General features: G+C 44.4%; 4 protein-coding genes across 4 annotated transcripts; all 4 read right to left on the bottom strand.

Annotated features, from left to right (window-relative positions):
* Positions 1-287: 287 nt before the first annotated feature.
* On the bottom strand, positions 288-680 carry AOL_s00043g109 (uncharacterized protein; the record flags this gene model as incomplete). The annotated part of the gene is made up of 1 exon (XM_011120596.1): positions 288-680. The coding sequence occupies one exon, from the start codon at positions 678-680 to the stop codon at positions 288-290; it is 393 nt and encodes a 130-aa protein (XP_011118898.1).
* A 5,127-nt stretch (positions 681-5,807) lies between these two features.
* On the bottom strand, positions 5,808-8,002 carry AOL_s00043g108 (uncharacterized protein; the record flags this gene model as incomplete). Its single annotated transcript, XM_011120595.1, has 7 exons — positions 5,808-5,963; positions 6,035-6,095; positions 6,168-6,246; positions 6,318-6,350; positions 6,447-7,037; positions 7,112-7,658; positions 7,763-8,002. The coding sequence occupies 7 exons, from the start codon at positions 8,000-8,002 to the stop codon at positions 5,808-5,810; spliced, it is 1,707 nt and encodes a 568-aa protein (XP_011118897.1).
* A 1,205-nt stretch (positions 8,003-9,207) lies between these two features.
* On the bottom strand, positions 9,208-10,288 carry AOL_s00043g107 (uncharacterized protein; the record flags this gene model as incomplete). The annotated part of the gene is made up of 3 exons (XM_011120594.1): positions 9,208-9,877; positions 9,958-10,137; positions 10,224-10,288. 3 exons carry the CDS (start codon positions 10,286-10,288, stop codon positions 9,208-9,210), a joined length of 915 nt encoding a protein of 304 aa, XP_011118896.1.
* A 950-nt stretch (positions 10,289-11,238) lies between these two features.
* Positions 11,239-12,396, bottom strand: AOL_s00043g106 (uncharacterized protein; the record flags this gene model as incomplete). Its single annotated transcript, XM_011120593.1, has 1 exon — positions 11,239-12,396. One exon carries the CDS (start codon positions 12,394-12,396, stop codon positions 11,239-11,241), a length of 1,158 nt encoding a protein of 385 aa, XP_011118895.1.
* Positions 12,397-12,629: the final 233 nt, after the last annotated feature.

Below are 12,629 nucleotides of genomic sequence, written 5' to 3'. Positions count from 1 at the left end.
AGCCGCCCCATAGCATAAATATCAATTTACTGAGACGCGAAATGAATGGCTGAGTTTCTGCAGGAATAGGCTGACAGGTGGCGAAGTAGCGATTGCGAGGTCCATAATTAGGTGGATGAGGGGAGAACCACGCTACAAGAATGATTTCAAAACAAACTTGACAATTTAAGGAAACGAATCCCATTGAAGGAATCATATATTTTTTGAAAATACAAAACAAAAGCGCTGCAAACAAGATACCACTAATTTTCCATCTTATAGAGGATGCCGACGACCCCCTAGCCCATCTATTTGGTTTCGGCGTACCCTGGAAGTTCCTCACTTTGAACCAGGGTAAGATAGGCAATAACATCCTGCAGGGTCTCCGCCGGATCCTCGTTGCTGTTCTCACCGGAGCTTTTCTTAGACCAAGTCCAGAGATTTGCTATCGTCCAAATTTGAGAGTCGGTTCGTGTTCGGTTTTTCGTATCAATAGCGTTGAGCATTAACTCTCGTACGTTATAGGGCAGCCGTGTCAGGGTTTTTGCTATTTCGATTGGTGTAGTTGCCGGCTCCTCGTTCCCTGTGATTTTAAGAAAGAGAAGTCTCGGCTTGTTCCAGGTTAAATCGGAATCCCGCTGGAGAGACAGTAGCATCATTTGCACATGTGATGCGGATGAAGGAGGCACACGGCTTGTCATATTTGGGCTTTAACGCGGGGGAGAACCGGAAGATCGTGAGCGGACTCGGTCGGAGAGAGAGAGAGAGCGAAAGAGAGGAACGGAAAGTTTCTTAGGTACGTACGTTCTGCCAGCTCGGGGGAAGAGACGGTTTTATAGGTGGGTATCGTGGATCCTGAATGATGATGATGAAATAATATAAGCTCGAGTCCTGTATATGTGGATCAAGGATTCGAAGTCATTTCGCCGAAAACAGGGCACACACTAGCTCCTTCAGTTGGGCACCCCAGGAACCTAACTGGCAGGATTGATTGTGAGGCTCAAAAGAACACTTACAATAGGCTGAACCAGCTGGATCAAAGGCTTAGGATTATTACACAGGGAGTTACGCCCTAGATTTGAATTTACGGGGGCAAATTTTCCATAAATATCAAATGTAATCCTGGTGGACTGAACTGTGAAGGTATGGACTGTGAATTGCAAGTGAATTTTAGTATTTGGATGGGAGAGCGGTTTCGCTGGCCTTTATATATACAATAGGATGCCTCAGAGCGCGCATGCCTCTTAGTACCTCTTAACTTGAGCATGAGCTCCCATATGCCTCCCACGCCACGAAACAGTTTTGTTCACGTATTTTTGTCACGTGATGGACACAATAAGTAAAATCCCAAAAATTAGGAAAGAATTAATCTGGGGATGCTCAGCTCTGCCTTGGAACGGGGGGGAAAGAAGAAAAAAAAAAAGAAAAAAGGGTTAAATGAATAAATCATTTTTTTCTGTTTTATTTTTCCTTAGTTTCATATGATCATGGAAATCCAGTTCGAAATTGCTCGGAACGTATGTTGAAAGCCGTGTGCCTATCCGCTCGGGGATATCCCGGATAATCGATCAGTGGACACTGTGCACATTCTGAACCCGCATATGTGTCAGTCAGGTCATCATTAACGGACACCAATCTTATGAATAATGCAACGGTTGAGCCTGACTGTATTCGGGCGGGGGGGTTATCCTCTCCAGGATATCTACCTAAATTTAAAAAGAAAGAATTTCTCACTCCATTCGAATTCGATCGAGGATGAGTTAAATCAACGCATGAGAGACCGTACATATGTGCATATCCTACCGGTGATATGTAAATTACCTATTTAGTAACTAATTAATTTTCTTCTTCTCGTCCTAAAAATTTGTATACGTACCTCATCGATGTACATCGCATATGCATCGACGCGAGTGTACGTACATGTGTAAGTAAAGTATGTTCCATGCATGCAGCGCGCTATGTACATGGCCATGGTGCATCTTTTGAAGTGTCCATCCACCAGACTAACATTACCTAAGTAGGTAGTTACGTCTGACATGATAGTTCTCGACAAGCTTGATCGATTCATTGATCATTCCCCCTTCCTCTTAGCTTAACATACCAATATGTACACCTAGCTTGGCCTCACCAGTGCACCCCCCACAATGCAATCGGACTACTTTTTCAAATTCCTTAACTAAGTCACCCACGCTAGCTATGGCCTAGTCTTGACCTTAACCCCTTCAGACCTACACTTCATCAATCTAAACATGTTAACATCCAACAGACACTAATTTCGTCGACCCAGCCGGGGCATTTCCGGAGTTCCTTCCTCTAGATCTCATTCTACCTAGAATTTTTACTAGATATCCGAAGGATATCATCAAACATGCCTGTATATACGTATACTATATACTATCACTTTAACTAGCTACCCTGCCGGCCTATCTCGCGCATAGGAATTGCGATATTCTCTATCTCAGCCTCGGGAGATATATAGGTATATATATATATATATATCGATATTCGAACATTCCAAGGTCTTGCACCACCTTATCATCGGAAGGACACACCGAATCCGTACTGGTTTTAACCGTAAGTACCTCTAGCGAAGCTTTTAGCGCTCGTCAATCTGAGATTCAAATGACTTCAGTTAACTTCTTCCAACGAAACATAGGAATTGAGACAAAAAAAGGCTGACCAAACGTAGCTTAGCTAGCAACTTTCCGGAGTTTCAAATTATAGATACCCAGCCACCGAGATTTTCGATCAGATATAGTGGAGAATCAAATGCATCTTTGGAACTCGAATTCGAGCCCGTGGGGCTTTGGACTTCAGTACAACAGGGAGGACGTGGCAATACCTAAAGGTTTGAATACCTTCTCATATTAGGACTGCAGGGCTCTTGCTGATGTCTTGCAGAAACAAGGCCTCATTCCTAGGATCCTAGGATCATGCAAAGTTTCATGAGTTCACCGAGATCCGGACTGGATAAATCAACAAGTTTGCATCTACGATATCATATGTAGGATACATATGCATGCGCATGTTGGCTACGAATAAGGTCATAGAATCGAATGAGAAGGTAACTCCGGCAGCAATTCGAACTTCCCCGAAAATTACGAGTTATTCCACTGGAAGAAATAGGCTAACGTACGACGTGACGACGTAGGTCCTACTGATAGTCTGGGGGTCGCTTCCTGGTGTGGAGCCAGACATGGTCCCGAGGTAGTTCGTGAACCCCTTAATATATACATGCGCATGCACAGCATGCAGGGAAAACTAAGGTTGTACAATTGTACAACTAATCTAGCTTTTATGCTAGTAAAGTTTTGTTGCCGTTAGTTAATGCATAAAAATCCCATTCCGATCTCGAAAATGATGTAATTAGCTAACTAAATATGCGTATAAACTAGCTAGCCTCACCCAGTGTTCATATGTGCCGCCCGCCAGCTGCATCCGCGACGTATAAACTCAACCAATATATCAATTCCAAACGCTCTATCCGAGATCATATTGAAATTTGGGCACAATTAGAGACCCACTGACTTCTATCTGCCACATCAAAAGAACCGTCGATTGGGGAAGTGGATGTGACAACAAGATATATGCGGCTTGTTTCCTAAGTCTACCTAACATAGGATTTCGAAATTTCGGCTTGCAGGAAGCCAACATACTCAGGATCTGCCACCTCACCATAGGTAAGAGGCCTCCACAAACAACTATTCAAGTTCACTTACCTAACCAATCACTAAGGCACACGAAAGACATCAAGAATAACTATCCACTCTTGGATACTTGACAAACTTGTTGACACCAACTTAGCCGGACAACATCTATTCTTTTTTTTTCTTCTCGATCAATAGTCTGTCCGAAAAGTGCCAACACCGCTTCATGGGAAGAACCTGAGACCCATTCCGCCCCAAGTTGATGGACTTTTGAAGATGGCTCTCCCTTTTTGAAAATCTCTTCAGCTGAGTGATTCCTAATTGATGAGTCACCCCATTACACTTAAACGCTGCCATGGATCAAGCTTCTCGATGAGATCAACCGAGTTTCCGAGCCGGATAAAATAGTGGCAAGAGGGTTTGAGACTGGGTCTCGGGTTCCTAAGATGTTAAGAGAACTATAGCAATGTGAGACCTAGGCTATCGAATCGTGGGTGCAAATTACCGAATATCCAATAGCAATCATGAAAAATGCAACATGTATAAATACCCCGCGCGACAGCCAGGCTAGGAAACGAGGCTGTGACCAGCTCACGGTTGGAATCGCACTGTTAGAAGACTCTAGAACTTCGTAGTCGTAATACCTCAATCGTTTGACGGACTAGGTACCTAGTATTTTGTGACTGTAGCGGCAAAATATGCCGCCTATCAATACCATACAGAAGCAAAGCAAGGCTAAAAGGCTACAATCAACCAGGAATCCTGTTACACAAAATTGTCGAAAATATAACACACCAACACCACTCTACAATCAAGTACGTTCGTTCGAAACTGCGGCGACACCAATGCAATACATCCAGTGCAACGGAGAACAATTGATGTTCCATATAATTGAGTTGTACTATACGTATACGCCCTCCGCAGATTGAGAATCGAAATCTTAGATCCTGAAATCTATGACCTCACTTTTTTTTTGGGGGGGGAATCTCGCAGGTTAATATATATCATAATACTTGCATTTTCAAGGTAAAAAACAACTATGGAATGCGGTCGATCTATAGAACAAGCTTAAGCCAATAAGAAAGGGCGCTTGCGGCCAATATCCTTCCAGGGATAGCCCCGCTAGCTCCCACAAAACTATCCACCCCATCGGGCTAGATTCAGTGACCATGCAGAGCTGAGATGATCATCTATTGTGCGACCTTGATCTCAGATCCGCAATCTATCCCCCGCATGATTACATTACAGGGTTCCCTTCGATTGATGCGCAAATTTACATGTATGTCTTATCTACATAGAGGAACAAAGATTTTGGTTCGTGGGTGCGGGGATAGACAGTCAAATTTTGCCTCAATACCATACACATAATGACGTAAATTCTGCATTATATTTCCCAGGTATTTCCCCAGATAAATAATATCATTCAGAAGTTTCTTAATCGGCGTTAAGCGGGTATACGAAGTTTTTTTTCTCTGTCTGAAATCGGGGTGTCCGAAACAACGAGGGCTTAGGTCCGAGAGCTCCGTAATGAGAACTGGACTTGCAGCTAGCTGTGGCCGTATTTCTGTACTGTATGGGGCTGGAATCGAAGGGGCAAGTGCTGCATATGCAATTACATGGGTATGTGCCGGCACGCCTCCCACCAAGTAATCATGGCGTAGTGTTAGCGTGCGGCAATCAATCTATGGAGTTTTTTTTTACATGTAGAAAACTGAATCACCTTCACCTTCACCTATAGCCACTCACCGTAGAATCGTATTGAGTGAACGGAATCATAGGCCCTTGTGGTTTTGCTCTCCTTTTTCTAGCGCCGAGTTTTGCGACTTATATTTCTAAAATCCGCTTGAATGCTGTGCCTTTGAGACGCAGGTTTTACAATCGTCCGGCCAACCAAACGAATTCGAGGGGGCGGATACACGCTCCTAGATCCAAGATCAAGGAAGACTCCCCGATCCCGTCTTTAAATTAAGAAAACTAAAACTCGAAAATTCGATGCACACTCGGTATCATTCAAACCTCACTTTTAAGTATCCAATTACTAGTTCTTTATCATTAAATTACTATTACAATCGCCGATATTACTTAAGTATTTCCTAAAACAAGGCTGCGTATAGACATTTCGTAGATTCACCCCCACTTTTTGGGGTCTCGGAGCCCCCCAACTCACGAACCGCGCCTAAGCTATAGGTTGAAAGTGGAGGCATCATAGCCAAAGCCTCGTGTCCCTGCATCAGGTTTTAACACAAGGTCTCTCGGTGCCTTATAATTTGGGACATTGAAGACATCGTGAACAATCATATATGCTGGCGTGGAGTTAGGGCCGAGCAGTTGCGTGTGCTGTATTTGATAAGGGAGGGTATTAGCACGTGTTCCTTTTGATAGTCTCATTGGGCGTTTGGTGAACTTACCCCGACCGCGTCGATTGTGACTACTCTCGAATTCCTGAATTTCCTGCTCATGCTCTTCGCACTAGGTTTTTGGATTAGGGTTAGAAGATATGCGCGGCTACATCATCAATATCGATCGGGATGTCTGGCTTACCCTTCAACTGGTCCAAGCGGATCGATGTTATGAGAAATGAAAGTAATAGTATTGTCGGTTTTTTGGTCCAGTAGGGCAACTGATTATATAAGCCAAATCATTAGAACAAATAAACCCCATTCGATAAAACATTCAATTTGGGATGCTTACAGTCCAACTTCTCGACATTATCACCAGTCCATTCTACCAAAACGCGGATATACATATGTACGATTAGCTTTTCACAATCCAACAACGCACTAACCACTAAAAAATGCAACAAAGAATGTTTCAACTTACCGGTGCAGACAAGGTAGTTCTGCAAAAACAAAGTACCAAAGTTCGGATCCTTCCTATTGAACTTCGAAAGTAGCGCTTCGAACTCCTTCTGTGTGATGCTACCGAGAGGTCCCGAATCTGTACACGGAATTCCGAGTTGCGAATCCGTTGAACCCTGCTGTCTGCCGTCGACGGGTGGGCTAGGCTCAATGGCGGCAAATCCACCTTGATAGAAACTTGCCAGAGTACCACCGATGGCTCCTCCCGCCAGTGCAGTTTCAACATCGGCAAGGAGGTACCCTAGCGCTGGCCACAAATATGCTGCACCTCCAGCGAGACCAGGTAGTGAAGCAAACATATTTTGTTTGAAGTTTTCAGAGCTATATTTGCCTGGTGGGCTGGTCATTGTGATTGGATTTGTGACTAGCTTCTTCTGGATGTTTTCGAGGCGAGTGCGCATGATAGCAATGTTGGGAGAATAGAAGGCACAACCGTCGGTGCTTCCTGTGGAGTGGCAAGCCTGAAGGAAATATTCAACCATCTTGCAATGATCTCGAAGCTCAAACTCAACGCTTGTGCCTGGGGCGAAACGTTCATGGATCTTGCCGACGGCTAGTACCGATTACGAATGTCAGTCATGTTAAACAATCATAAATGATATATCGAAGGAACTTGAGATAACTCACAATCAAGAACCAACTTTCCAACCTTCTGGGGATACAAGGCGACCAACAACGCGCCGATATTGGCACCATACGAGAACCCCCAAAGGTTTATCTTATCTTGACCCATTGCAGTAGCAAGGCTAACCAAGTCTCGAGTTGTCTGGATGAAGCCGATGTATGGAATCACATCTCCGCTTAGAGCCTGACACTTAGCGTTATAGTCGCGGTAATATGCTTGATACTCTGGCCAGGTGGCCTTAGTGAGGGCCGGCAGTGCCCGCTGGCGCTGTTGGAATGCATATCGTTCTTCTTGGGTCTCAAAGCATGTGAGAGTTGGTGTAGTCTGACCAGCACCTCTTGCGTCCCATGTCACAAAGTTCCAACCGGGTTCGAGGATATAGTCTCGGAATATCTGAGCCACTCCGATGAAGAACGGCTCACTCGGATTGCCTGCACCCCCTGGATGGGAATAGATCGTTCCTCGAAAAGGCACAGTAGGGTCCGCAGGCAACATCATTGCGGCAACTGCGGCGCTGCCTTTGGAGGGATCTTGGTAGTCCAACGGGACCTATATTCATAGCCCATATTAACTCATGATTCCTTACAAATAATCCGGAAACCCTCCTGGAAACCCCCCCCCCGTTGGAGACATGAATCACACAAAGAACGAACCTTGAGCCTAGAACACTTGAAGGATCCATAACAATCCACCCATTGAAGTGTCTCTGACGGCGTTAATGTTTCAAAACGAAAATCATATTCTGTGATAGGATCTGCTTGTCGCGAAAATAGTAATTTTGTAGCAAGCTTTATCTTCTCCGCGTGCTGCGAGTGTTCCAGTGGAATGGTTGCACACTGTACTACAAAGGCACTAACCGTTAATGCAACTCGAAGGGCTGATAAAACACCCATTTTGCACCAATTTTGTCAAAGAAAAAAAAAATTGCAATTGAGATGATTGAGAAAGAAAAAGTCCAATTAAACCCTCGGAATTCTAGACTGAATATCACGAGAATCCTGCTCGTTGAGACTACTGCTGGCAATATTTTAGGCTTTGAAGAGAAGCGCTGGTTTAAATAGGTGCGCCGACTCGATATCCGGATACCCAGCTTCGGTGCTCACAGCTTCCCAACTTTGATTAATTCAGCTGCAGCGGGCGCCAAAGGTAAACCGACCATGCAGCCAAAAGCCCACATCTGTGCCTTTCTAAGCTTGGCGGACCAGGGCTATCATACCATCAATTTTATAGGTAGCACAAGCGAAAACCGACGGCCTAGGTTGAGATCGATTCAAGGACCTTGGTCGGTATTACATCGTAGCCACAGAATATACCTCATGTGTAGGATTGACCCATCCAGGCCATAAAAACTTCGGGATCAATCAGTTGAAAATACGTGCGCCAAGACAAGCCGGCTTGCAGATTTTGATCCTTCAAAACCTGGGATTCTGCTGCCAGAACCCGTCTGATTTTGCCGTACCTAATGTTTTTGATCGTAACCGGTCCAGTGCAGCGTCAGATTCCATTCAGAGCTTGTTTGCTTGCAATTTCATTGAAGTTTTCCAGGTGCAATCAATCGATTTCCTAGCGGATCAGACAACTAACAAACTCGATTCGAAGAACTTCATATGTTGGAGGCTGGAACAAACAAATTGACAAGTTACTGCTTAAGAAGATAGTATCAATGTTGGCCTTGTTCTAGATCGATTCGATAAGCCGAAATTTCGAAATATTAAATCTGGAGATATTACGCGACACACTTGCGGAGAACGGCCTTCAGCCGCAGGAACAACTAAGCATGCCTATCGCAGATACGATATCCCACTTGCAATTGTGGCAAACTCGATACGAAATGTATGCGGCTGCCAGCCTACGGGTTATGTTATATTCATTTGCCAAGCTTAATAATGGATCCATGGATCAAGTTTGATATCGATAAAATCAAGGGATTTGCCGAAACCTGACGTTCGCTATGGACACGCTTTAGGTGATATATTGATCAAGACAAAACTGCTATCTCAAAGAATTACAAATTCTGAACAAACATAACATTAGTATTCATTCTCGCCTTTGAGACTGCCTTGCTTCTAACAATCAAAGAGCCTTCTATTTCATTCAGTCAGAGGTTTGCCCAAGGCCGGCCTCGAGTTTCCTGAGCATACTCCTTCATTGTTCTCCATTTCCATAGCTTCCCGCCCGGATTAACAAGCTCATTATCATTTTTCTCATTATTAATCTTCCCTTCCGCCATAAGGAACCGCAAGCACGCCGCAGGATCCGATTCAGTCGAGATAGTCTTGGCTTTATACTCCACCAGATCTAGGTTCGAAACCTCAACCTCATTTGCACCAGCGGCTTTCATAAGCTCAGCTACTTGTCTCAAAGTAACCGGATCACCCGAGAAATACAACTTCTCAGGAAAACTTTGGATTGGAATATTTGCGAGAGCGCTCGCAACCGCGTTGCCGATATCCACAATCGATGTGAATGAAACAGGCGTGTCTCCGGATCCAATGAATTCATATTTCCCTTCCTTGGTGTTGAATCCGAGCCATGGGCCGATTGAGTATTCCGTAAATAGACCTGGGAAAACTAGGCATAGCTTCAGATCTTTCCGCCCGCTTACGGCTTCAACGTGTGCTTTCTTTTTACCCCATACCGCGTGTTTGAAGTCATGGAGGTAATGCTCCACTCCAAATTCCGAAGGAAGGTAAAGCTTGACATTGGACGAGGGTGACGTGACGGCGGCGGCAATTTTGTTTTCGAATTCTTTGTCAACGGGAGCAACCCTAAATTTATATTAATAGCCACGGTTAGATCGGATCATTCGACCTGACTATTTGGGAGATCCGGAGTTTTTGTCGCCTACACATTGACAAGAATATCAACACCGTTGAGTGCATTTGCAATGGACTGGCTATTGTCCGTAGAGTATTCCCGGGCAATTGCACCTTTGCTAATCCCCTCTAGAGCGCTAGGAGAGTTGGCATTTCGAGTGAGAAGGATAACATCCTGGTACTTGCTTCGGAACTGTGGATCAAGCAAAGCTCTTTATTATTACACCACGAAGTTAGAAAGGTAGAAACGAAAGACACACCCGTCTCCAAATTGGATCCAATTTTAAATTATACAAACCTGACAATCTCCTTCCCAAGAACTCCAGTTCCGCCCGCTACAGCAACTACAGGTAGTTTTCCCATTGTTGAGTGAAACCAAATTTCTTAACTTCTACCGTTAAATAAGACAATATACGACCATCTGGCGGATGCTCAACCATATCCCCCACAGTCGGCCCCTCTGATTTATAGAATCCCAACTTGCAAGGGGCCATTGATTAGATATGGAAGATGGTCCGTAACTAGATTTACTTACCGGCCCGGTTGACTGACCGGATCGATACCCAGCGAATAATATCCAACAGCCGGCAACACAACAGATATTTGTCACCTACCAGATCACTCACGGCTGGCCGCTGCGCGCATGCGATGTCGAGGACAATATCTTCCTAGAGCTCAAGCATAGCATATGGCTATTATCGGATTTGATATTATGCAATAATAAAAATCGGCGATCCTTTTGAATTATTGCTTTTTAGATTCGTCATTCCTGTTGCCTCAATCTTACTAGCTTTTAATCCGCATCTAAATTTAAACGAAACGAACGGGCCAAAGGCTTCGAAGTCGTATATATACGTATATATACTTATATTCTAGAAACGAAATGGTCTCATCCATAGGATTGTAGTCACATTAAACCTAGTCTCGGAGCCAGACGCTCGCATACTTATCTTTGAAAACCCTAGCTTTGAAAATTTAAAATATAAGCTATAGAGTTGGCTAGCGGAACGAACTAGCTAACGTCAGAAAGAGTTATGGGGGCAAATTTTCTTTGGAAAGCCATCGAATCCTCAAGAATTGGCCATGTGTGTACACCCAATGACAGCTTCAATCTTGTGTCTAAAAAAGATATCGCGAATTGAATTCATGAACTTCAAATTAGGGTATACATGGATCCAAGCTTCATAAGTTTTAATATTTCATATTCGGACATCCTTAAAGCCTTTAGTAATGCAAATACTGATAGTGATAAGACCTCATGTGAGACTTATAATCCCTAGGGAGCGAGTAACAGACCGACTCATTCCTCCTTTTTACATTAACGTATGCCCATGACCTTCAAGTGGTAGTTTCGTTTTCCCCAACTTTAGCATGATTGTAGGGAGTATCCTACCCTCGACTCCTCCATCCCTCGAATATTTAACTATTATCTCCTCGATAAACTTGAACTTGAGCGCATTGCAATGCCTAGAAAGCATTTCATGCATACCACAGACCCCTGGAACCATCAATAAAGTATCGAAAACCAGTGACTTAATACGCTTGTCTAAATGCGTAACACGCAATGTATCGAGTTCGCGACACAATTTCAATTTGTTGTACCCTTCGTCGATAATTCGAAGTCCCTTAACATTGTCCATACCTCGAAAGATGATGACCGATAGTCCATCAAGTCGGGGTGCCAGAGGGCTCTCCGAAGTCGAGTTTCCAGAATGAGGTTCATGAGACGAGGGTGTCTGTGATCCAACATCAGGCCGTGGGGGAAGCTGCAGTCTACTTCGCGGACCGGGGTCACTTCCCTCGGGAGGTTGGTCATGGGCGAAAACTTGGGTGAACCAGATAGAATACATCATATCGCCCCAAGTAGCAGTCCGAGAAGCTTCGCTTCGTATGAGACGGCCTTCCGGGGTGTATTGTTGCTGAATTGGCGCAGGATCATGGGGCCTATTCGATTTGTAGACGATGAACAATCCGTCCGTAGGGGATAATATCACGTCGTACAATATATTTCCGGTGCCTTCATAAGTAATATTATTGACGTCGACCTGACAGCGCCTATAGTCTCTAGCTAGCCTCCTTCTCAGACCGTGAAACCCTGTTATCAATCCGATGACACAACCCCAGAGTGGATCTGATCGTGAGGCAGCTCCAATCTCGAAGCCAAGTTCTGCCTTCAGTATATAATACCCACAGATCCAAGTGCCAGGTTCCCTGTTGGATGTCCTTTCGAATAGGAGATGAGGAAAATCTTGCTTCCGTTCGCTCCAGAATATATTAGTTTCTGACCGTTGTAATCTACCTTCACGCACATAATATTTCCATTCTACTGGGTCTAGATGTACACATGGTGGCACAACCCAGTCATCCGGAGGGAGGCCACTTTTGTCATCTGAAATTGCGGCTGCCATTTGGCGCAGACTAAGAGATCGTTCGGAAAATGTTATTACGGCGTCATCGTCATGCTGTACCATCTCGATATCTTTGGGCTGACAGCCTTGGAATCTTGTTTACTGCCGTGTATGCACTTGTGGACCGGCTCTAACTTTTCACGTTTCTTGGAGACGATGAATAGACGGGCTGGTATTGATATAAGTCGGTATGTGTACTTCAATGGCTAAGCTAAGGTGCTCGTTGCTTTCAAAATCCTTAGATTTATTACATATAAATTAGCTTCTCCTGGGCGTATATATATGTAGACGATTAT

The sequence above is a fragment of the Orbilia oligospora genome, assembly GCF_000225545.1.
Source record: "Orbilia oligospora ATCC 24927 unplaced genomic scaffold scaffold00043, whole genome shotgun sequence".
Classification (NCBI taxonomy): domain Eukaryota; kingdom Fungi; phylum Ascomycota; class Orbiliomycetes; order Orbiliales; family Orbiliaceae; genus Orbilia; species Orbilia oligospora.
The sequence above is the reverse complement of the archived record's forward strand: the minus strand, read 5'-3'. Positions and strand labels throughout refer to the sequence as shown.